Genomic DNA, 27014 nt, shown 5'->3' on the forward strand with positions numbered 1-27014 from the left:
CATCCTACATAAATATCATGTAACAAGCCAACGTTAAAGGCGCCCGGGAAAATATAAGGAAGCAAGCAATTTAGTGCCGCTATTATGCACAATGATTGTTGAAATATTTACACAAGATTTCATATCCCATGTCTAAAAATATTCCCAAGAACACTGTGAGAAATAAAAAAGAAACACCCAATAAAAAAAAAAAAAAAACGCCCAAATGCAACAAACGCTTCAACGTGCTACAAAAAAAATCCATATTAAGATGGGAAAATCCTGACTTTAAGAGACAGGGAAGGGGGAGGTTTTCATCTCATTCACAAAGGTCAAGACCAATAATTACATCCTCATTACAGGACTGAGTTAATGTGGTTATAGTCCAGACCTCGAGACAGAGACCGATGAGACCACGCCACAAAATGGCCTCATGGATGGAGTCATCTCAACATGATGGAGTGGACACGGCTTCTCCAGCCACCCCCAGGACACAGATAAAGTAGAATAGCGTCATAAAGCCTTTAAGTCAGGACAGAAATGTAAATCTTTAAAATTCCATTTTAATAACTGAATATGCTTTCAAGGATTGCTGAAAAAGATTTAGAAAGGACAAGCTATTCATTCCAAAAGGATTTCCAGATTAGAACTTTCACATCAAACCACTTACTGAAATGGTGTTACAACTGGATTTCACCCAGTCCTATTTTAAATACCAGACTACTGTACTGTATAACTCCATACAGACCATGTAGGAGTGCCCTCCCTGGACTAAAGAAAATCGTGATAACTTGACTTTCAATAATTCATACCCTTTTAAAGCTCAGGATCTGATCAGAGGGTATTCCATCCTAACTTGACCGTTATTGACGAGAGAGGGACGGACACTTCTGTCTCTGTCCGCTGTAGATTTTGTTATTGATTCTGTGATTGATTTAAGTCCTCATAATTAGCCGGCCCTAATTGAATTAAAGTGCAATTTAACGATACAGCAGCGCAGGCAGAGGGGAGGCTGTGTCATTGATAGATCCTCCTAGACTCGTTTGAGGTCCTGCTTGGCAGACGATGTATCCCAACTCTGATTCAATCCACTTTCAGAGGGAGGGAAAAGGTAACCAGCCCCACTGGTCCAGTTCTCTAAATGCCAGTCTGGACTACGACACACGAGACTGCGCTCCTCCGATGACGCGGACGAACGCAACCCAGGTCGGCCACCGTTTCATTTGCTTAATAGCATTCGGAAAACCCGTTAGCGGTTTAATTAGCTTCAAGTAAATCCACGCGATAAGGTGCCCCAACCTTTTATAAGCCATTAGCCACGCAACTTAAAACCAAGCGCAAACGGGGAGATATAAAGGTTTTGTGTATTTACTGATATAAAAGGCTTGAAAACAACTTCAAGCTTTGACTAGAAATAGAAGCAGGGACAAATGTGACGTATATCTGTCATTATAATAACCATTGGTCGGGTGCTTATATTTGTCCTAATTCACACACGCACAATACAATACATTTTATACCCATATCGTGAATTGGAGATGTTGTTTGTGCATATCGCACTCTCCTTGATAATAGTAATTAGGGTTAACTTTCTTAGTCATGGGCAGAACACTTTTCTTTCTCCCATAAGACACCACAGAAAACTGACAGTGGACAGTGAAACAATGTCATCCAATAAAGTTAAACTCTTCTTTACTCGAGCACTTGTCTTAGACACCGTTGATCAAAAGAATTAGTCCTGTTATCCTTAGTCTGATTGTAAATCTTGGATATTTTTGTACAGTATCAAAAGGAATAGTACATCATGATCCAATTCTTGAGAATAGAGAGTCGGTCAGTCCTATCCTTTGAACACGGCCCCAGTACTGAGCCTATGGGCTATGTTTCAGCAGAATAAAAGAGTAGGACACATGCCTTCATCAGACAATCAGGGATTCTCCCCCTCGGACAGCCGGCCGACACAGGGTCACTCCTTTCATTTCTAGCCAGTGTGCGCGTGTATGAAGCTCTCTGTTCGAAACTGGAATCTAATAATTGCCTCACAAGATGGTGTGCTAGATAGGATATAGAGGCTGTACAGTAGAGTTTTGGGGAGCATAAATTCCGCTTCCTCCCTGGCGCCCCTACTATTCTCTTGGATGTACACCTCAGCTCTCACTTCAACGTGAAGGAAGAATCCCATTTCATCATTATGGATGTATACACTGTTGCTGGCCCCTCTAAAGAGGTCTCAATGCGGTAGCTCAAATAAGAAGCCTTCTTAAAGGCAATGGCTGCATTTTCTGTCCCTCGAATAAAAAACGTCTCGACATGAATGGAAATTGCTAGTGAGTTCGCTCTTGAAATCCCTTCTTAGTAGTTCATCAAATCACTGAATAATCAGTGGTCTGAAACAAGCGTGGATTATTATCACATACTGAAATGATCATATTACGTTGATGATAATTCTATGGGATGGTCGTAGACTATTTGCTTTATGCTTTCTTATTCGCCCACCATTACTGTCACAGAGAAAAAGCAAGTCACAATGTGAATTACATTATCAGGGTGGTCTCAGTGTCCACATAATGACATTATCTCTGGTTTCTGTCCTTTTAAAATTCCTTTAACCCAACATAAATGTAAATAACTGTCTGATGTCTGTCAGGCCAGGTTGATTCATAGGCTGTGTTAATAGGGTAGTTAAGATGGCCCATTCAAATGACCTGATGGCTTAGAGGGAGAGGGGGTTAAGGACGGGTGACGGAGGAAATATCACAGATGTTTCAGAGTCTAATTTGGAGATCGGACAATTAGCTCTGAGGGACGGGTGACATGTGCTTTAGTCGTCTGACTGGGTTATGAGCAGGTCAACCAGATCCGCAACATATACTCCACTTAAAGCTGGAGCGCACGGCCTCATGGTGAAGGGGCCAACTTGAAAAGAAACACTGTCCTCACGCATCTGAGACTATTACGAACAGCAGCCTGTCCTCGAAGGGTCAACAGCTGTGCTCTACACAGGGAATAGAGTGCCGCTCGGACTGTACCGTCCGTGGCCATCTTGCAAGGCGAGGTGTGTTGGGGTCTCTCCTCATAATCCTTAGCTTCACTATAAACTGGGAAGCAGGAAGGATGAGTGTCAAGGCTGGTGTTGAACTGGGCTTTAACTGAGCTATGTGGTACTTGTAGCATTAAACCCGCTGGCACTATGGCACCTTTAACATGAACACCGTTCTACGGTTTGAACTAAGCGCTAAATCCTCTAAACAATGTGTCCCATTTCACGTTAACCGAGCTTGGCGGTACTTTTAGCAGAATTAATCATCATTTTGAGCTGATTAAGAGGGAGGACAGCCTGGTCTTTTCTGCTCTGAACACCTAATCCATCTCTCAGAGTGTCTGTGAAGGTCAGCGAGCGTGTCTCCCGTTAAACACTGTCAGACAGACGGCGACAATCAAATGTCCGTCTGCATTTCAATGAAGTGGAATAAACAAGATAGAGGACGGTCAAGTTTCAAACATCTGAACTGGAACTAAGTAAAGCCACCAGAAACAGTATCATAAGGGAGCGAAATATCTTTCGACAATCATACTGTTAGAATTACCACTCTAGAACAGCACCGTGTCCATGATGAGATGTAAGCTCTGCTCCCACGACTATGTTCCTATGGCCAGACAGCTATGATTAGCATGCTATTGGTCGTTTCCTGTCTCATCATGGCCACCTGAATGAGCTGAGTCTGAAGGAGGATGATTGACGTGGTCCTATGAATTATTGAACAGCAGCTGAGTCCTCGGTACACACCAGAGCTAGTCATTACTGGGCAGCCAGTCCTTCCCTCAGATTAACTATTGTTTGCCGTCTTGTCCGAGAGCCTCATTTTAAAGACGGCTAGCAGGGGCGCTTGGCTATGGAAGTGGGAGCAGCACTTTGTTCATTTATTTTTAATTGGAGTCTGGGATTCTGTGAGTAGGGATTTATTTGTTCGCATCCATTCTCTCTGTTGATGGGTAAATGAAGTGGGCTGATGGGGACGAGGGACAACGAGCAGCCAGGGACTCCACCTCAGCCAGTAATGAAAGAAGACCTCAGGGGACCTGCTGTCTGACTAAACTGCTACCAGGACCGGGGGAACTGGAGAGTTTCTGGAAGATGAGGAGGAGACAAGAGTGGTTCAAAATATCTAAATCTGATGTATCTGCAAAAAATGTATAAATACATTTAAAGCAGGAATAGGCTAAAGAAATGTACATTTTCCTAAACATTGACAATATCTGATGCTATTTTAGAGCATCAAGAAAAAGAAAAAGACATCAATATAGAACAAAAGAACAAGGACAATGTGTTCAATAAATAGAAAAGTGCTAAACATTTTACTTACTTTGAGAAATCTTTAGATTTATTTGACAGACCAGTGGAAGACAACAATACACTTGTAAGCATGTACAGGTGACAAGGTGAAAGACACAGAAGACCAGACACATGTAAGGGCAAGAAAAGACAAAAGAGAAAAGCATCACATGGACACAATCTTCCTGAATGCTGTATTTTAATAAACCTTTTGTAGTCAGAGTGACCAAAGAAATCTAAAATCATTCAAACCATTCCCTCGGTCTAAGAACATCCTCCATTAATGGTGACTACCCTGTAATGATTCAATAGGTTTTTATGGAAAGAGTGTCCGGTGTCTATAGACGCTTTAATAAACCTCCTGCATGCTACGGGCCAGCCACAGATAACCAGACAGAAAGAGAGCAAATCTGGCCATTCGGCCATCACATCGCCAATTTCTGGTGGAAATGGAGAGAGGACCATTACCGACAGCCTTTACACACACACACACACACAAACACAAACACACACATACACACACACCGCATTGAAACACACACCTAACAGGGTCTGAGATGTTTAGTGTCGCCCATGGGCAAATAACATTCCTATAGCAACTTAAAAGCATTGGGCCTCTTACAGGAACCAATAAAACAGTGAGAAAAGCTCATTGTGACAATGGACCTCGCCGTGCCAAAGTGGCCTCACTGGATCACAGGGAGTGGAGAAGCAAAAAATTGAGCAGAGAGAAAGGAAGGCGAGAGAGAGAGGAAAGGCAAATCAAATAAATAGTCTTGAATTATTCAGCTCTTAGGGATATCGGATCCTGTCAATCACAGAAAGTCCATCTTCCGCCTCACTGCAGCCCCCTTGCAGGATGTGAATGATGTTTAACTGGTTAGTGTAATAGGTGTGGCAGAATGTGCCTCTTATTAGCTCTTACATTCAGTACTTGGTTGTCAGACTCTATGTCTGCACTAAGGAACATGGCTCTATTTGGGATGCACTCAGTTGGGGCCCCATCTCTGCGTTCAGTCAATCGTTGAGTTTCCGCTGATTTGACTACCTAACAGCCCCAGGTGTTGATCATTCGGCTTGGAGAGGCAGAGAAACGGCCTAACGCCAGAGTGGCTCCCCAAAGTAACGCCTCCGCCCGAAATGTGAAATATTTGATGTATTGCAAAGCCTTCTGGAGCGTAGCTAATTCTCAGAGGCTGTTGAGATTAGCTGCCCCGGACAAAGTCGGGCTACATTTGTTAAAAACCTTCGTATTGGGAGCAGATATTGGATGCTCACCCCTCAATATCTTCAACTGCTTCACACTGTGAATAGCAGACCGCTCGGAACATTTTCAGCAGTGAAGTATAAAAGTAAGAGTGGGAATGTTCACACTATACAATCCTTACCTTCACACTGAAACAAAGGAACGAGACCCCTAGCTCCCTCTGAACATCCCACTGCCCTCCTCTGTGCCGATATCATATCAAAACTAGAAAAGCCTCCCGTTGTCAATTGCTTCTGTGATTGTACACAACATTGAATACATTCTTTTTAGTGTTTAACAGTGCTTTCCTAGATTTTGCGAGATGCTGTTGCTTGGTCCAACTCTTGCCGGTATGAGCCACATCGGGGCCTTTAACTCCCATAGGTCATTATGCTGTAGTGCTAAGGTGCTCCTGTTCCCTATGAATTGTAGCTAATGAGCTGGCACCCCGGCCCGTGTTCAATTATTCTCATTGAGAAAGTGATTTTGCACTCCACGGAGCAGATCGCAAAATGCACTCACTAATTCTAATCAGGAATTAACATGTTCACAATCGGCCATGCGGAAAAGAAACGTCCCGTAAATAAGGCGACGCGCAAACGCGCTGGGACCGGCTGACACACGGGAGGAGAGAGAGAGAGAGAAGAAGAAGAGGGAAACAAACACAATGACCTGTCAAGACACAAACTCTGCATAGCGCCGCTTGATGTCGTCAGCCTTAATGTGCCACGCAAAAAATGCCTCCCCTCCGCACTCCACCAGAGGTGTGAGAGAAAGATGGACAGAGACAGCTGCTGTGTAATCATTCAGAAGGGAGGAATGGGGGAGGGAGGAAAATCTGAGGTAATCATGCGTGGAGAGAGGGATGGGACGATGAAGGAGGAGAGAACAACCGACAAAGATGCTGGACAGGTGTGTGTGTGTGTGTGTGTGTGTGTGTGTGTCCGCGTGTGCGTGTACTTTCACGTGTGAAAGGGATACAGAAAGGGAGGGCAGGGCTTTGAGAGCAAAACAGCCAATTGATTGTTAATGACTTCTGTAACAAAAATGTAAGGTGTACCGCTTTCTGAACCCGCAGGTCTCCCTTCCTCACTCACTGTCTCCCTAACCCTTGGCCCACCCACACACCCTCCCTCCCTCCCTCCCTCCCATCCACAGAACAGACTATCAGGCTATCTGCTGTAAACAAGTCCAGTTTTAGAACTTAGAAATGAGTAGCCAGAAATGAGTAACATATTTGAACTTTTTCTCCTGTGCAAAATGAGATAAGAAAAAGAGCGCTTCCTCAACTTTCAGCAGAGTTCCCTTTGAGTTAGGGACAGAGACAGAGAGAGAGGGACTGGAGAGATAGAGGGAATGAGGGGGGGAGGACAGAGAACAGGCCACACAGAAACTCTTTCAAGGTGGAGGGAAAGGCCAAAGAAGGAAAATGTGTGAGGGGAGATCTGAGAGCATGGGACTTTAATTGTCCTTCTTCCAGTACTGTTCCCATTTACAGACTGACAATTGGGTATGCTTTTATTATACAGTCCCTGCCAAAGGCCCTTTTAGACAGAAGACAACAGTATGCACTGATTGTCTGGGTTCTCATGCCTATTTAGTTGTCAAATTCATACTGAACTTTCCTCAATGAGCACCAGAAAAGAGACCAATTCTGAATCATTTTAGGGCAGAAAATACATTATTTACAGAAAAGGAGTGCAGTCTCCTGGTTAAAGAATTGTATAATTTGATGATCAGAACCACAGTGTCAGGACAAAATTATCTTTCTGCATGTAAAAACACAAGGAAATAGTTGCGAGACGATTATTCATCTCTGTATTAAACTGAACATATGATTTCAGCATATTAGACGGTGGTCAAAATAGAGCGCTACATAGGAAATAGAGGGACATTTAGGGCCTCCGTCACAGTGTCAACTGCATATGTCTCATGTCACATTTGACCTGTTGGTCACCACCACACAATGACCCAAAAGGTGAGCAGCATTAAAGGATGAACACGGAGGTGTGGGACATATCCGTCATCTCAGGGGGGAAGCTGCAGCGGAACCCCTGGCCAAAGCCACAAAGCAATTGTTTGACCCTTTCCTGGGTGTCCCTGACAACCAGTTCAACCCAAGGTCATTGGAACCTAATGCTTTAGGCTCATGGGCTTATCCCGGTGGGCAGTTTGTGCGGCCTCATGAAGCGGTTCGGGAGTATTTATTTGAACATGAATAACTCCAAACCTTTATTAGAGAGGCCTGGACTTTGTGTGGTCAGACCACATGGTCCGAAATACTTCCTGTTTGCAGTTAAAATAACCCAGTGTATCACATCAAATGTCTGCTTTCCTCATCCCAATTCTCTCTCCCGCTCCCTCCCTCCCTCCCCCTCACTCCCTCCTCCTCACTCCCTCCCCCTAACCTCTCTCTTCCTCTGTCTCCCTTCCCCTCCCTATCCCTCCCTCCCTCTCCCTCCCCGTCTCTCGCTCTCCTTCTCCCTCCCTCCCTCCACCTCTCCTTCCCTCCCTCCCTGCCTCCCTCTCCCCGTCCCTCTCAGGAGTGAGTCAGCGCGAGGCAGGGGGTGCCAGTCCTCCACTGTGACGGCAGGTTAATGGGCTAGAACAGTTCCAACTCGCTGCATGGTCTTCACATGAGAGGAGAGGAGGGACACACTGGGGCTCTTTGAACACAGATAGATAGCTAGTCCTCCTGTGACAGCTGCTGGGGCGGAGGGCGGACAGATGACAGAGAGATAAAGGGACGAAAGGGGCAGTGGCCTATGGGAAAGAGGAAGCAGAGAAAAAGAACGACAAGATGGAGGGAGCCAAAGGTATGTTAAGGAGGTGAAACACAAGGCCTGGGGCGGAAGGGAATGGTGGTAAAAGAGGTGAGAGGGGGACCCCAAGGCTCGCATAGAGAACGACACGTCACCCAGGCACATTCCCTTCCCCTTGAGCAGCTCTGAACGACAGTACCTTGAGTGCGTACCAACCTACCTACATACAGTCAGGGTCAATACCACAAAATCTCTCATTTCAATAACTGTCTCCGCAACTACGCCTGTTGGGCGAGGAGAAGAAAACAAACCACGCCTGCTTGATCAACATGTGCTCTGACTTATAGCACACGCTAGTATCGTCCCATCTGGGTCTAGGTATAGTGGGTGAGCTATACTAAGTTAGCCCACCAGGTTATCTATAGGAGAGTGTGAGCTGCGCTAACCTAGTAGGCTAGCATAGTTTATCTCTGGAAAAGTCTAGGCAAGATAAGCTCCTGTAGAACATGGCCAGGCCTGTAACACATGAACCTGTACAGTACATGTAGGGAGAGACAGACAGACCAAAAAGAGCAAGAGAGAGACTGAAAAAGAGGGCGAAAGACTGAAAAGAATACGGAGAAGAGAGGTTAACACTATGTTTAGACTGAGCCCAACTCTGAACACACAGCAGCCCCTACTGGTCAGGTCCGTAGCTGGGTTTAAACTGACCAATGGAGAGGTAGGGAGAGAGACAGACAGTGGGAAGGAGGGACAGAGAGAAACTCTTTTCAACATTTCTATCAATGAATTGGCAGAGGCAGTAGACAAGTCCACGGCGCCTGGTCTTATTCGACCGGACTGGAGAAATCAAAAGTCTACTTTGTTTACAGAAGATCATAATTGGGCCTGATCAGTAAGTCTCAGAAGGACAATGTATTGAAATACTCTCCAATCAGTGATATAAACCATTGTCCTCTGTGGTCCACTTACTAAACCGATAATTCACAAAAGTTGAACTGCACACAGAATTCAACACAAAACCCCAAACAGTGTATGCAGAGCAGAATGTGAAATATGCCAACTAATTACCAAAATCCATAACGAAGCCTTCATCTACAGAGGGATGAACCTCGAGAAGAGCCTCCTGAGCCAGCGGCCACAGAGCCATGGGAAGCGAAACAGCCAGACCCGACCAAATCATGAGAAAAAAAAAGGGATCTCTTTGACAAACTGGAAAGAATCAACCAAACGCAAATAGAATCCTGCCTGGCCTGTAACAGACAGTACGCACTGTGACAGGACCCAAAAGTAAGAAAACATTTTTATTTCCAGACTCAGTGTGCATGATCTCACTATTAAAACAGGCTGGCATAGGTAGACCAGGCACTCAAAATATGACAGGTTTCATGTATACTGACCAGAAATAGTGGAAACAGAGCTGCACTTTCCAACCTCCTGCCAAATGTAAGTGACAAAGAATTTACAAGCAAATCAAACAATGATGAATTCTCAATCTGTTAGGTGAAATGTGCAAGCAACAGGAGCAGGATTTCTGAGAATTTCCATGAGAACCTGGCAACCAGAGGAGCACAGACTGCATACTGTAACCAACCAAATGTATTTTTTTATTCATTTTACCTTGTCATTAATCCTTAAACTATTTGCATATAATTTCAACACTCTACAATATTTTAAAATGCAATAATTTTAGCATTCTTATTATTACAATGTAAACCAATATCTTCAAAGCTAATATAATGATTTCAATTGAATTCTCAGACAGACAGACATGCCCGCAGCCCCATCTACCCCATCCTTCAACTATGCTATACTTAATCAATAAGGCACAAGGGGTTGATTTATATGCACAATAACACATGAGAGGGTGAGGTATTCGGTCAAAAAAGCATGGCTAAAGGCAGTTGTGAGGCAGAACACATCAGAGAACCCTGCGCCACGGTAAATTAAGAGAGGACTGTCAGACAAGTGCAAGGCCTGCTTTGTAAACACTGGATATCAACCGGTGATTGATTTTGAGGGTTTGGAATGTGGACCCATACTCCCTATTCACTCCCAATATCCGTACACTGCACTACCCATTGACCTGCTGGCCGTCGCACGCACACACACATGCACAAGCACGCGTGTGCACGCGCACACTCACACACACACAAACAGTAATTACTATTCATTATGCAACACTTACATCTGTGGGTCCACAAAAAGGTTCCACTCAGCTAAACAGAGAAACCTTTTGGTACGCTAAGGAGTGGGCCGGGTATGGACAAAGGAAGGGAAAAGGGAGATGAAGATGAGTGCAGACCAAGGAGAAGGAGGACTACGTGATTCACCTGTTTCCATGGTATCCAGGAAAATGGGCCATTCGGCTGTACTTCCTTTCCTGTGTGATGTATTTTATCTGCTCTGGTTGCTTCCACCTGGCGGAGTTAACTGTGCCTACAGCATGCCAGAATGTTCTCAGGTTGTGTGGGTTTGAGGGGGAAAGAATTTAATAATTCACCAAATGCTGTTCCTGTAACATTCTCCATTAAAATGAAATTGATTATATGGCCATGAACATTAAAGGGCCATATTCAAATATTCGGTTCTGGGTGTGTTTCCACTTTGTAAAAGTGAAAGCACAGAGCAAGAGCCAGTATGAACCATTAATAGAGTCAAAACAATACTGACTTCAAATACCTGGACTAAAATATAGATGAATTTCATTCAATTAAGCATTTTTGATCTACCGCGGATATGAATGAAACAACCATGATCTGAGACACTTTTCTCTCCTCTGTTCCTGTTCTGCTTTGAAGATGCCAGGAAGATAAGTCCTGTTAACAGCTAAATGTAGGCTGAAAGGCAGCGGGGCTGGGAAGCATTTTGTTTTATTTAGGATGAGTTAAACAGTCAGACAAGGTGGTGCCGCTCCATTCAAGAACAAAGCACAGGAACATTCTCCTTCTCTGATCAAAGCGGCTTTCTGTCCTCCTGTTCACCTCCTCCTGAGGCTGGACACTGTTACTGTCTTCCATACTCCTACCAGATAAACAGGAGCCAGATTGTCTACACAAACATTTAAGGCCAACCTCCTACGACTTTGGAGAGGGCCAAAAGAAGATGCGATTGCACTAAAGGCTGACAGTGTGCGTTAGTCCCACCCTGTGTAGAGCTGATGAAGGCTGTCAGATCATCTGAGCCACTGTGTACGTTGAGCTGCTCTGATCTGGCCCATTTAATCCATAGCTTTAGCTACTGTGCGGAAGAAGCACTCAGCCAAGGTCTTTGTCTCTCTTTCTTTCTCTCTCTCTCTCTCTCTCTCTCTCTCTCTCTGTCTCCATCCCCTCCCGGTTCCTCTCTCCCCCTCCCAGTCTTCCTGTCTCTATCCACTCAACATGAGCAGTATATCCATTAGCATTCATCAGCAGGATAATAGGCCAGCGTTAACGACCACTGTTTATTTAAAGAATAACTCATAAGGCCTTGGCGTTTATGGCTTGATAAAGAGATGCTATTTACAATAAGCTCTGTATAATGTGCTTCCCAGGGGCACTCATGGAGGAATTTGGCACTGCTTTACTGTACAGGCAAAAACATATGTGGGAAAATGTACAGTTCACAGACAGACACAAACAAATCACAACGTGAGCTATAGCATTACTAAAGTACAATGTTTCTGAACAGGACTCCATTAGTTCAAAATGACCTCTTCACAATTTCAAAGGGACAATCTGTTGCTTCTTCATCACGTTAAAGGGAGAGCAAGGCACACAACGCATTTGTGTTTCGTGTCAGACAAAACGGAACTGGGGAACAGCATCTCTAATTCATTATAAGTGGGGAAAGGATTGCCTGATTAAAAATGCATTACAAAGTGGCACTTTGAAGGCACCTAACAGTTCAGGACACCGAACACTTTCAACAGACTGAGGTGGAGTACCTACTGGCACCCAACAGTTCAGGACATCAAACACTTTCAACAGACTGAGGTGGAGTACCTACTGGCACCCAACAGTTCAGGACATCAAACACTTTCAACAGACTGAGGTGGAGTACCTACTGGCACCCAACAGTTCAGGACACCAAACACTTTCAACAGACTGAGGTGGAGTACCTACTGGCACCCAACAGTTCAGGACATCAAACACTTTCAACAGACTGAGGTGGAGTACCTACTGGCACCCAACAGTTCAGGACATCAAACACTTTCAACAGACTGAGGTGGAGTACCTACTGGCACCCAACAGTTCAGGACACCAAACACTTTCAACAGACTGAGGTGGAGTACCTACTGGCACCCAACAGTTCAGGACACCAAACACTTTCAACAGACTCAGGTGGAGTACCTACTGGCACCCAACAGTTCAGGACATCAAACACTTTCAACAGACTGAGGTGGAGTACATACTGGCACCCTGTTCCCTAAATAATCCATCGTCAAGAGTAGGGAACTTTGAAGAAGTATGGTGCAATTCAGGACTCAGCCAGGGAGGAAAATGTCAGGATGTGACTAAAGGATGCCTTAAAATACAGCAATTAAATTATATATATATATATTTTTTTGTAACAGCATAATCACTGATCTACTGTCATTGAATATGGTTTAAAAAAAAAAAACAGTTGATTATCTTGAAGAGAGAATCAGTTCCATTCACATATATAGTACGTCATAACAAACAAGTAGAAATGCACCGCTTTCATATCATTTCCAAGAGCACTTGTCTTTCATTCCAAACGTGTGTGTGGGGGTTCATTATTTCCACTCAGCTTTGTCGATCATGGAAGTGTGATGGTTTCATTAACCTGCAAAGTGTATTTTTAGCTCAGGCCATTGACAGTGTGTGTACAGTGATACCAGCCCCCACATACCTGAGAAACAAGACCTGATGAAAGACAGAAAGATGCACTAAATACTACAGACAAACATCCTGACATTGACACTGTCTGCTATAGTGTCTATGCTACAGTGTTAACTCAATGTAAGCTCACTGTATGGTTTCATTAAAACACGCAAATCCTTTAAGTGATGCGAGAGTTATGGCCTTAAGTGAGTTGTTTTCTCAGGCCTTATAAAAAAACATTGAAGTTGCGATGCGAATATGCATTAAAACATAATGCATGAATCAATAGTCGCAAACTGTTGAAACAAGGCCCTACATTTTACAGCAGTCGACCTGCTCTACGCTTAGAAAGCTCCACAACTCCCGAGCTGCTACGGCCTCTAGATAAACCAGGGAGCGGAGCCCAATGGTAGGGTTGAAATGGACTCGAGTGAGCCTGACGGCGTGCCTGCCTGACTAGTTGTGTGGGTGCTTGGAGGGACTAGTACGGAGTGTGGTGGAAGGAGGAAAATATTAACAATATTAATTAGGCGAGGTCCAAAATGTGTCCGATATACCATGTGTAAAACGCACTACACGCATGAGTGAATTGGAAACGTTTTTTTTCTCATATCCCACTCCCCATGAATGACCCTGAAAGCGTTTCAAGGACAGGGAGTCACGGCCAGCGGATCGCATCCAGAGGACTGCCACCCTGGAGCAACAGTGGGCTAAATGCCATGCTCCAGGGCTAAAAGACAGATTTGACAACTTGGCCCCTTTTGCTAACTGGCCAAATGCACTCAAAAGCTAGGCTACCTTGTGGTCTAACGTAGTAAAGCATCATTCCAAATCACCCTGCCGGCGGCACGAAGGAGTGGAGAAGGAGAAGAGGAGGTTTAAAGAGGGGGAAAAGAACAGGGGGTCTATATTGTAATGTGGTTTCACCCATCAGCCCAGGCCAACATCCCCACGCTGATGGAGGTTCAGGAGAGCTGGACTGGGCTTAGCGCAGGTGATGAGAACAGGCCCGCCGGAATTGGGAGTCAGAGGGCCTGAAAATTGGAGTGCCGCAGGAGGTCCTTGCCTGTGACAGCCCAGCCGCGGGTCACACTCCAGCTGTAATGGTGGTGTGGACTTCAAATGGATGACTCTGTCAGCTGTGCCTGGGCTGGCGGGGGCTGGGGCCCTGCCTGACGGACTGCTCCGCCGGATACGCTCAGAGAGCTCCAGAAAAACAGCACCTACCGAGTGAGCTGATTGGCTTCTCCATGCAAGATGGCTTTCCTTAATGATGATGCACGACACAGGGAGGGATTGGACCCGGGAAGGCAGGCTAGGCTACTCTATCTGAGCTGGTGTCCCAAATGGCACTCCTTGCCTGACTACAAAGTGCACTTCACTAAACCAGAGCTGTACGGGGCCACTGCCAAACATAGTGGAGTGTTTAAGGAGTAGGTTTTCTTTTTGAGACACACCCACTTAATCTGGGAGCGGAGCAGGAGAGACTGGCTTGCCTGACGGAGACCACCTAAAATAGCATCCCGCCACCTCAACGGGGAATACCAGTTAGACAGACAAAATAAAGTTGTTCGGAAAAATCGATGGTGAAAATTAATAATTGAATTGCCTGTTTCATCCCTCTCTGTCTCTCTCTCTCTACTTTTCCCTCCCTTTTGGTCTCTTTCCCACTCTTCTCTCTTCCTGAACATTCCTCTCCCTGTCCCCACTTATCTTCTGGTCTCTATCCTGGTCTCTCCACCTGTCTGTCTCTGCTACACTCCCTTCTCACCTGTCTATCCCACTCTTGCCATCTACACAGTGTGTGAAGTTAGACCATTTGAACCCATTCCACATGGTCCTAGCCAGCAGGCTGTATTGACAGACAGAGTCAGGGAGGGAGATACTGGCAGCAGGGAGGTGTGAAAGACAGATATGGAGATTTGAAGAAGTCCCTTAACATTGAGTGAAGAGCGACCCTTATTTAGCCCACACATCCAAGGTCGTTTATGAGCGTCACAGAGTCTGTCACCGTACATAACTTCTACTTTTTAAGGGGCTCTTTTCCTTTTCCTGTAAGCCTTGAAGGAATCCAGCCAGTCAACAAGAGAAGCAACAGACACATGTACTGTAGAAAAGGAATACTGCCGTTCGTGAAAGAAAGCTCAATTGAAACTTAACGTCTGCACCCGGACAAAAAAATAAATGCCTGGGCTGAGGTACAGGTTTAACACTGAGTTGGCTGGCAGATGAAACAAGTAGATGGTTTAGGGTACTCTTAGAAAGAAATGTACTGTCTACAACCTAAAAGAGTTCTTCAGCCACCCCCATAGGAGAACCCTTTAAAAACAGGTCGTACCTGTTCCTGTCTGTCCAGCCAGCGGTCTACCATGGGGTGGTTGGCACTGAGGGAGGAGCGGGCCGCCTCTCTCTGGAACTGGGTAGCCCAGGCTGCTGTATCACGAGGAAGACTCCGATATGGGTCCACTGCTTTACCCTAAAGACAAGGACGAGTCATGAAATGCTTCCTACCACGTACACAATAGTGCACTTAACCAGCAGAGCCTTGAGACATGAGTGAGACACAATTTAACACACCAAGTCACTTTAAAGTAATGTGCTAGCGTTTAGCTACACGCAAACAAACAGAAAACTCTATTACACATCCAAAGTAGACCACGCATCACCAAAACTACTGTCTAGGAGCAACAACAGCTCAGCCGTAAAGTGGTGGGCCACGCAAGCTCAAAGAACAGGACCACCGAGTGCAGAATTGCTTAGTGCATAAAACTCGTCTGTCCTCGCTACCGCGTTCCAAACTGCCGCTGGAAGCAATGTCAGCACAAACAGTTTGTCGGGAGCTTTACAGAATGAGTTCCCATGGCCGAGCTGCCGCACACTAGCCTAAGATCACTAGAGTGGTGAAAAGCACATCGCCATTGGACTCTGGAGAGATGAATCACAGCTCCCCATCTGGCAGTCCGACAGACGAATATGTGTTTGGCGGATGCCAGGAGAACGCTACCTGCCCAAATGCATATTGTCAACTGGAAAGTTTGGTGGAGGAAGAAAAATGGTCTGGAGCGGTTTTCCATGGCTCAGGATAGGGCCCTGAGTTCCAGTGAAGGGAAATCTCAATGCTACAGCATACATTATAGGCAAGTCGGTGCTACAAACTTTATGCCCTTTCCTGTTTCAGCATGACAGTGCCCCAGTGCACAGAGTGAGCTCATAGAAATGGTTTGCCAAGACTATTTTGGAAGAACTTGACTGGCCTGCCTTGACCCTCAATGCCATCAAAAACCTCTAGGATGAATTGGGACACCAACAGCGAGCCAGGCCTAATCACCCATCAACCGTTCCCAACCTCACAAAGCAAATCCCTGCAACAATGTTCCAATGTCTAATGGAAAGCCAGAAGAGTGGAGGCAGTTACAGCAGCAGAGAGGGGACCAAGTCCATTTTTATCGCCATGATTTTTGAAGGAGATGTTTAACGAGTAAGCTGTTCACATATTATTGGCTAACATTTCACAGAACAATTTAATGCCAACTTGACGTATGGATGAAATCCCGTTAAGGCGTCATAATATGATTGGCAGGTTGTCTAGCCTATGTTAGACCTTAGGAATTAACTGTATCAGTGTGTGGCTATCTCACTATACACAGATGCTAATTCCTTGTAGCTAATAGCCCGGCCACATGGCAGGGTTCTGTCACAGACCACAGCTGAGCTCCGCGATTACACAGACAGTGAGTAATAAATGGCAACTATTCCCTACATTTGAAAGGCATTTGCACTACATTTGAATGGCAACTACTATTTAGGGAGGGTAGGGCGCCATTTGGGAGGCAGACAGAGAATGAAGAACCTCTCAAAAACATTTCCTTCGAAGGTAAAGTCATCTTCCTCACACCCACAGAGTTTATAGAGCAAACAAAGGAAAAAAATAAGGAAAACTAGGAGGGAAGAGGACATACAGTAGACAGGGAGAGAGACAAAGTGTTCAAGATACAGAGATTCAGAAATAAACAGAGAAAATAAAGTATAATAGATAGAGAGACAAAGAGAGAGAGAGAGAGAAGCAGCCGGTTAATGTCCAGACAGTCAGGCGAGCCACAGGCTAGGTTTGGCCTAGAAAACCTACAGACCGAGGCTGCTGTTTGCCTGGTGTGTTACTACTGGTGGCTAGTGGCTATACAGACTGTCCGGGCCGGCCAAGCCACAGCTGTTCCCTCAGCATGTCTATCAGGGCAACATGCACTGATGCTTTACAAGGGTTCTGCCCAGCAACACCCGAGGGAAAGAGAGCCTGCACTTCCCTTGAATGGGATACAAGAGCAGAATGTGGCGTGACCAAAGGTCCAACAGCTGAGGAAGAAAAGGAGACCGGAGAGGGAGGAAAGGAGACCGGAGAGGGAGGAAAGGAGACCGGAGAGGGAGGAAAGGAGGAAAGGCTCTAGACAGGGTCGTAAAGCTCCAGTGAGATTCCCATTGAGACTCCTGCTCTCAGTGACCATCACAGTCGCCAAACACAGCCTCACACTCAGACGGCACAGCAGCACAAAAGTCCACTCTTAAATGTTTATGACTTACAAAAAAAAAGATGTGGAGAACAACAACCTAGAGAGGCTGTAAACCATCTGACACATATTTACTGCTTGTTCTTCTAAACCTGTTTAGAAGAGCTAAGGTCTACTAAGTACAAAGGCTTAGTGGTAGATTTGTGTTTGGTTCCTTTTCGTTTTGTCCTTCTGTTTATGTATGTAGCCTGTTTTTTTTCTTTTGTTTCTGAACGGGCCCTGTCCCTTTTTTCCTGATCGTTTTCACCTGTTTGTCGTTTAGTTCTCGTTAGCTCCCTATATAGTTTGCCCGCTTCCGTTAGCCTTTTCTGTCATTGTGTTGTATGCTTTGTTTATGACCATCCCCGCCACCAGTCCGTGGTTTGGCCTGCCTGACCGTTCCTTGTAGTTTTCTTTTTTTTTTATTGCCTCCGTTCCCTCATTAATAGCCTTTTCTTTGCACGTCATATGCATGCTTGGGTCCTGCTCAACTCTAAAAATGACACTTAGCTAGTCTAAAGAGAGAGCCCACAGATGCATTGCAAAGTTATTGAAGTCACTGAGGAACATGCAGATTTTATGACAGCAAGACAAATCAGGGGCCCATTGGCTATATATGGATGTTTTGAGATAAAGCTGATGCAGATGGAATGCAAATAAAGTAAGCAAATGGCCTTTGACAAAAAATGTGGTGTATATTCATTTATAAACCAGGTGTTCGAAACCTTAATACTTAAACCAGCAATACGGACTGCCCTTACCATTTTGAATATTGCTGATAAAGTAGACACCCTTGTATATTGTCCATATACAATATCCTCTTGTATACTGGCCATATACCACACCCAATCCTGACTGATTGGCTTAAGCACACGTACCTCAGAAATGATGAATTTTCTATAAGAATTTTTGTTCTGCCAAGATTCAAAATTATCCTGCCTGAGTAACCTAAAGACATTTAACATCTGTTAGTTACAGCAGCAGATGAAAATAGACAGAGGCATTTAGTCAGGAAGTACACGTGCAAGACATATGTAATAAAACATATAGACGACTGACAAAGAGAAAGGAATTACAATTTGTTCATCTGAAAACCTGAACATGAATTCCCAAAAGAAAGCCATGCAATATTGTCCAATTTCCTCATCTGTAACATTCATCTCTCAGTACCAACAATGCCACTGACTCTTTCTCTCTTCATACCTACGACATTCAATCAAAAAGACTCCATTCTGCCACCAAATGAAAGGTACAATATGGCTTTATTTCTTCTGGCTCTGTTTTTCTTCCGAAGTGACTCTGGGCATGCAGTGAGATTATGCCAGTGGTGACAACTAAAGTGCTTTTAAATAGGATTATAAAACAACGCTCCGAGACGCACTAATCTCGTCGAGGGTTGCCATGTCACATTCTGAGCACTCATTTCTCCCTTCCTACTTCTCTCAATCTATATTTGGAATATCGGTTATTTCCAAAGCACTGAAGGCTTGTCGGCGGCCATTTTGATAAAGTTAATAGACCTAGCTTTTCTATTTGAAGCAGTAAGGAGGAGGAACCGGAAACTAAGCATTTTACATTCACAACTGGTTTACCTCAGATGACCCTTTGAAACTGAATCCGGACCAAATGAAAGTGCCCAAATCCGTGTACTTCATTGTCTCCAATAAAGAATGGAGGTTTGCTTACTAAAAGGTGTGGGTCAGGAATTCAATCCTTGAGGTTCAATGACATGTTGTGGAGTGTGGGACTACCAGGATCCTGTTCAGTGAAGGTAAACTGTACCAAAATGACAAGAAAAATGTTACGTCCCCAACAGACACCATCCAGGGGACAGGAGGTGGGGACATTTTGCTTTAACGTACAAGTCAAGGTCCCAGCCTTTTGGCTGTGTCGAGGTCCCAGTGTTTTGGCTGTGTCGAGGTCCCAGCGTTTTGGCTGTGTCGAGGTCAGGATTAAGGGGTCATTTTCAGGTTACCGTACCTTGCGTTCCAGGCTGTTGGTCCCAGTGTTGTGGTTGTTGCTGTGGCTGTGTTGGTGGTTGTGCTGGCGGAAACCGGCTGTGGTGGACCAGCGGGTGGGGTTCTTACGGGAAGGTTCATCTGGAGCTGCCTGGGGGTCAGCCAGGGGAAGGCCTGCCAGAGAGGGGTCACTACTGCGCCGGACATGTAGAGGCATGTCTGGATAGAGAGGGAGTAGAGCGGAGTGGGAAATGGCAGAGTGACAGAGAGAGAAGTATGAAGGGAGGGAGAAAAAAAGAGAGAAAGGGAGGCAGAGATACAGAGAGAGAGGTTAGCATACCGGTAACACATTATTGTACAGTAGACCTAAAAAAAAAAACCTTGCCGTCATTACTTCGTAATAAATATTGACTTACTCCTTGACTGCATGTGTCTACAGAATAGGGACATATGCACTGAATGTGTCAGGCTCCTGTTCCATCAGAATACCAGCCAACAACATCCCACGCACTACCTGTAGGGAAGGCTATTCTGGAACAGTAATCGACTAGGGAAATGACTGAGTATTTCCGTCAAGCGCCAGATCTGGGTCCTAGGAGCCCCAACGAAACTTCACACTTAACTCTGGCTGCGGATAGTGAGTTCACAGATGGCACTGCAGCGTTCCCCGTCTGTTCCTGAGCTGTAACGGAATTGAAATACAGGGCATGTGGACAACTGTAGACTGATCCGAGGCCAGCCATCTGAAACTGTGTGCTGGGGGAGAGGTCGCTCCGAAGCACTCTACTCTTTCATTTATAAAGACCAGGGGACGGGAGAGGGAAAAGTACATGATCTCCACAGTGATAATGGCCCATGACTCTGTGTAACCTCTGACCCCACTGCACTGGGCCTATCAAGCAGACACAACAAGTGCCCAAACAAGCAGCCAGAGTAGTCTGAATGAAGGGGACACAGTGGCTGTTGACACAGGCTACCAGAATTGAATATTTCCTCCACAATTGTGCAATTTTTAATATATATTTTTTCGTTTTTTTTATAATCTGATCTGATAGGTCAAAGCACCCATAAGGAAAAGGATCAGATTATTCTGCAGGTGTAGACGCAGCCAACGTTGCCAACTGCAATGGAAGCACCACTCAATTAGCGGCCATGAAGAGGGCGTATCGCCAGGTACGGCGAACCGCACCGGGCGTCCTGGGCTGTTAGTTGTAAGTAGTTGTGAGGTGAAGTGCTTTGGACCTCCAGAGGCCATATGGATTTGTTTACGGCTTGATACGAGTCCTGCTCGCAACATCCATAATTATGCAAATACCGCGGCAACCACCTGTCGTCTTTCAACAGATACTCAGGCAGCATATGCCCAGGTTCTGCCTACCATCTGATAGCTGCACTCGCCGCACACGTGTGTTAACCCTGTGCGTGCTACGAGTTTCCCTGCGCGTGCTACGTGTATACACGCCTGCTACTTGTTTCCCTGCACGTGCACAAGCATCCCAGTGTGCGTCGGTGTACGTGTGCGTTTTCACATCTCCACAGCAGACTGTCCGCGTTGACAGTGAGCGTAGCGTCTGGTGCCTCATGCTCGATGGCACGGAGGCCCTGGCGTTTAAAGACGCAGAGACCTGTTTTCCGTGGGAGCAAAGGGAGAGACACTGTGACTGTGGAGACGTGCTATTCAAAGCCAACAGGCAGGAGTAGGAGTCAAAGTCTGTGCGTGTGTCATTACAACTGGAGGCAGTAGAGGCAGATGGGCTTCAGCAGTGTTATTCTTAAATTAGGGCCCAAGGAATTCAAGAATGATTTTAATACACTTCCCTCCCTGCCTGTGGTCAGTTCACGTCGAGTTCAGGGTTCTAATGACCAGCCTACTACTCTAAAGGATTGTAATTGTATAACCCCCACCCCCCCCCCCCCGTTGAATGTCCGTCCAGGATTATATTAGATGATTATTACCACCAGGGCTTGACGAAGCTCGACATGACACAGGAAAAGAACGAAGGGGGATGAGGAAGGAAACACACAGAGAGAGAGAGAAACAGGGAAAGAGAGAGTGAGAAAGAGAGGATGGTTGGGATGGCATCTGCATGCAATTGCACTGGCCTCAATAAATCATGTTACAAATTGCTGCGTCCCAGAGTCATTTTAGTGAGTTATGACATATTTATTATACAAGCACATCCATAATAGTTCTTGGATGTAGTGAGGAATATTGTTCTACACCCAGAAAGCCTTCATCTAGACTATAATGGTAATCAGAGCCGATTGTTAGGGCTGGGCCTATCATTCGCTTCTGAACGATTCTGTACTGTACGAATAAAAAAGGAATATATAATCCTTGTATCCAGGAGCAGACCAAGATGGAGCAAGACCTGGAATTCATCCCAGAGAGGATGGGGGAGAGGGGGGAGGGATGGGAGAGTGTGACACGTTCAAATATTGACCAGATGTTAAGGGTAGGGAAAACAGGGGACCAATGAGTGAACACAGGACAGGGGTAAAAATATAAATAGACCCTTAACTATCATCACAACCAGGCCCACATGAAGATGTAGAAATAATAAATAAAATAACAGAATAGGCTGTGTGTACCTACAGAGAAAGACCTGGATGGGTGGCTTGTAAACCGACACTCCCTCTCCCTTTGTTCGAATGTTCACCATCAGAACCATTTGAAAGCACTAATCGTTTGGATACTACACTTTTAATGTGTTCATGTCAAGCTCTTTTGGTCCCAGATACATATCTGTAGACATACCAGGGTTTTGTTATATGGTCATTATTAACAAAGGACCTTCGCCACCCTCCAGAGAATTCACAAACTCTCCCACAAACTCTCCCACAAACTCTCCCACAAACTCTCCCACAAACTCTCCCACAAACTCTCCCATAAACTCTCCCACAAACTCTCCCACAAACTCTCCCACATCCATCTTAACGTCAACTCGTCATGGCTTCCAAACAGCAACTGACAGAAGCTCTGGGGAGGAGCAGCTTTATTACAAAAAAGAGAGAAGAGCTCAGCTCAAAACTTTGTAGTGAAATAAAAAAATATATATATTCTGTATATTTAAGTAATGGGTTTAAAAGGTATCGACAGTACAGTTGAAAAGAAAAACCAACAGCCAAATATCTTCATTTTAAGAAGCAGACCTTAAGACAAACACTGAAACAAGAATTTGACTTGGCTGCTTAGAAATACGTCTCTCAAACACACCATAACCTGTGACACTCTGAAGCCTGAGATATGATGACATGGGTTTGTGAGGAAACCATCCAGGACAAGTCAGAGCTGGCAAACCGATTAGAAGACAGATTGGACATACCTAACCCTTAAAGTAATACTTTTATGGAACCTTTTTTTTTTTTCAGACTCACAAACAAATTGCTCCACACACACACATTAATTTCAATGTTCTCTATGTAGGTACTAATGGTGGATTGTGGCCAATATTCAGGATGCCATCCCAAGGGGATATCTCTTTCTGTGTGTGTAAAGGGCATATTCTCAGATCTCTCCTCTCCAGCCCCAATAATATGATACCATACGTCAGTAAAACACTGACTGATTGGATTAGTAATGTAGACCAGGAAGTGGGATGGTCCCATTTTAAACAACCATCGATCTTAGCTTCACAATGGACCAGGGATTGCACAAACGCACATGCAGATTTATTAGAACTTACACATAGGTACAGATTCAGTGATTCAGACGGGGCCCTTAACAAGACAAAGGTGTAATTGGGCCCTTTAGTGAAAAAATGAGGGGCAGGGTACATGGCGGACAGGACTCTGTTAACAAGCAGGTATTAGCATATGGACTGGTCAATTCTCCAGGGGAATATCCCCCATCTATCTGTGTGTCTGTAAATATGAATGATAATATTTACTTGACTAATCTTCTCCCTGTAGCTCATGTGCCCGAAGGCACAGTAAAATCTAAATCAATTAACTCCTAATGGTGTGCAGGAGCTGTAACACAAATAAGAGCATCAGGTTTATCTAGATGTTTCCATTTTATTGTCTATTAAATTGCCCAGTCACCATTACTGTGAGTAGAGGACATCATCTCTCTATTAACCTTGTGTCTGATAGCTCCCTCAACCTGCTCCTATAACACAGCATGGCACAATCAACTAGGACTTGTGTAGCTGGGCCACTTTAATGTATTGCTCTCTAGTTTCCAATCATTTAAATGGCAGGGAGGTAGAGAACAGCATGTCCTTGGTGTCCTGCCACCCAACATGCGGCCAGAGACAGAGTGGCCCTGACTGGCTGCCAATGCAGGGTAATGGAGACAGGTTGGGTCTAACGCAGAATACTGACAAAGTTATGGAGAGGACACTGAAAAGGACGAGATGGTAGGATGGCTGACAGTCAGGTGAGAGGAGCCATTTTACTTTGGCAACTTGCCTTCTCTCGGTCTCTCTCTTTCTAGATGCTCATAATCATCATTGGAATACTAATGAAGATGAAAAGCGGTGTGACAGAGATTCTGAAAAGCACTGAGTGCCCGTGTGTTTCTCAAAACCCCCTCTGGGTTTTTCTTCTGCTTTTTCTTTTTTTTTCCCCAAAGAGAGATTTGAGCTTGAATTATTTGAAGGAATGAATAAAAGATGTCAGGCAGACAGCATGCTGTTTTTAATGCCACAGTCTTCTCTGCCACATAACCCATATTGATGCGCTCAGTGTTAGAAGAGGGGACCCTCCGCAGAATATATCGGCACGACCTGAATTTACATCTACCACGGGGGGTCACATGGGACTGAGATGGACCTCCAAGTTGCTTACCCCGATCGCACCATACTCCCTGAGTAGTACAATACTGTTGACCTGGACTCCAACGTAGAGCACCATCTAGGGAATAAGTGGCGGTTTAGGGAGCATCCCCAAAGCGGTGGGAACCAAGTCAGACTAGAGAGACACACAGAGTGAAGATGGAGGTTTGAAAATAGAACTGCTGCCTCTTATGACAGATATATAGATAGAGGTCTAAAAGGGGGATAAATGTTTAGTCTGTAGTTCCATGACGACAGATTTGTACAAAATGTTGACCATGGATAACCAGATGCCTTTGGCCCTTCAGGTCAGATTGGAGGAGGGAACGGGCGGACGAAGAAGAAGGAACATTCCTGTTGAAGTTCTGGAAGAGGAAACACTAACTTTTTGGTTTTATCTGGTAGTTAATTGCACTCAAATAGTGTCTCGGGTATGCAGAAGTTCATAATTTAACAGGAAAGGATGAAACCCAGAAGGGAACATACTATTTCACAAAAACGTTGTTTTAAACTATTCAACAAAAACAACAAGTTGCTAGCTTTTCTTATAGTCCAACCTGGGACACTTGGGCAAAAATATGTATATACCCATTTTTCTGAGGCTGGCTTCAATATGACAACATTATTAGGCCCTGTGTGAGAACAAGTTTGTAGAACAGCCGTGGCTTTGGGACTGAGGGTCACCTCAGGACTGATACAGATTCCTTTTTCTCAGGGCTCATTAAACAGATAGGTACCATTTATTTGAAAATGTTTATTTCCAGTATAATTGTTGCACACTTTCTATTTGTTTTTAAGTGTAAAAAGAAGAGTCAAGTTCGGCTCTTTGAAAAGCAATGCACAACTTTGCATCTGGCATTGACCAGTGACGACTACGGCGTTCCATCATGAGGGCAACCCTTCCTCATGCAGATACTGTGAGACTGTGAGAGCAACGTCTGGAGTCTTGCTTATCTCCAAATAAGTGGTGCTGTTTGTGGCTGCCAGTTTGCTCAAACATAATTTAAAACGTTGAATGCATCTTCATTTGCATTTATTAGAATTCTTCATTAACCTTTCAAAGGTAGTCACTGTTTCTAGACAATGTTTAGGTAAGAAAAGGGAAAGAGCTTAATTCACTTTAGATCACAAAGCTGTAGCACTAAAAACAAATCCCATCCAACAAACAGATGGCTTTCCTCAACTGACTGAGACAGAGCATTCATTAAGAGAGGGAGCAGACATAAACCTAGACAACCAGACAAAAACAAGCAAACAAACTATGAAGCTGTACTCTCTCCCCCGCTTCTGTTGTTTTAGTCCTCAGTAAGCACCCAAGGCCCGGGTAGAAAACTGCAAGAAAGGAACATGGATCCCCCATCCCAAATGAAACATGACTCATCTGGGTCAACATTTGGCACACTGGAAGGACGACCCAGGAGAGAAACGTGAGTGTAGGTCTGACACGTGACAGAAACACCCCATAGCATCCACCCTCCATGTCAAAACCAGACCAGAACACACCTAGCCAGACTTTTTGTAAACAAGAATCTCCCTCCTTGCTCCTCAGAGAGCTGCTAATCAACAAAACAAACAGATCTGCAGGGCTGAAATTGGCAAAGCACCTTCAAAGTAAATATACCATAAAGCCGTTTCTCCATTAGTTCTGGTCTGAAGCAACAAGCCTATGGAAATAACAGTAATAAATCTCCATCAGTGTGCTACACGGCACAGTGTCATTCAAAATTATATATACATTTAAATCTCTGATACATGAACTAGAAGGTCAGAGTTCAGCAACGTCACAACCCAACAGAACATGTCTCAGTCCCAGCTCAAGGAGGTTAGCACATCCAGTTCAAGCAGGTTGGTTGGCATTAGCGTATCCAGTTCAAGCTGGTTGGTTGGCATTAAAATCCAGTTCAAGCAGGTTGGTTGGCATTAGCACATCCAGTTCAAGCAGGTTGGTGGGCATTAGAACATCCAGTTCAAGCAGGTTGGTTGGCATTAGCACATCCAGTTCAAGCAGGTTGGTGGGCATTAGAACATCCACTTCAAGCTGACATGAAGTCTAAGGTTGATCATGCAGCAGTGTCATGACTCATAACGCAGTCATTTCAACGCACCAATGAAGGCGCATTCCGGATCCATTTGTTATAATCTCAATGCTGTGGCTAATAAAGCCAGACGGCCCACAAATATCACATCACACACATGACCAAGAAGGACTTTGTAATCTCTATTTCAAGTCTCTCCTTTCCGGTACCAGAACAGAACAGAAAATTCAAGGCAAATGTCTCTCTTTTTGACTAAACATATTTACAGAGAGGGGAAAGAAAATAATGTTTTGCCTGTAATCTTGAGCAGATAAGAGGGCTCCCTGTGCTGAGATGACAGGGTTTACATCCCAAATGGCACCCTATGTAGTCCACGATTAGGCTCAAAAGTTGTGCATTATACAGGGAATAGGGTGTTGCTTGGAATGCAATCGTTGGTTGACTAAGATGACGGGGTCTTATTCCAAGGCCTAAATTAGCTATTGAACTGTCTGCTTCACGTCTGACTGAAGCTATCTGTATGGAACTACAGTATCTGGCCCCAGCTAGCCCCGG

General features: G+C 44.8%; 1 protein-coding gene across 6 annotated transcripts in view; it reads right to left on the reverse strand.

Moving 5' to 3' along the window:
- The window catches only part of LOC105019433 (partitioning defective 3 homolog), a 333861-nt gene that overhangs the window by 189717 nt on the left and 117130 nt on the right, over positions 1–27014 (reverse strand). For 5 of the 6 annotated variants that reach the window (XM_029116272.2, XM_029116267.2, XM_029116270.2 and 2 more), the window contains exons 4-5: positions 19668–19864; positions 15485–15622 (exon numbers count right to left, since the gene is read on the reverse strand). In XM_029116272.2, coding sequence (XP_028972105.2) covers positions 15485–15622; positions 19668–19864 — 335 coding nt within the window. The remainder of the gene's footprint in view (positions 1–15484; positions 15623–19667; positions 19865–27014) is intronic. The other variant, XM_029116271.2, reaches the window with a different exon arrangement.

The sequence above is a fragment of the Esox lucius genome, chromosome 21 (genome assembly GCF_011004845.1).
Source record: "Esox lucius isolate fEsoLuc1 chromosome 21, fEsoLuc1.pri, whole genome shotgun sequence".
NCBI lineage: Eukaryota > Metazoa > Chordata > Actinopteri > Esociformes > Esocidae > Esox > Esox lucius.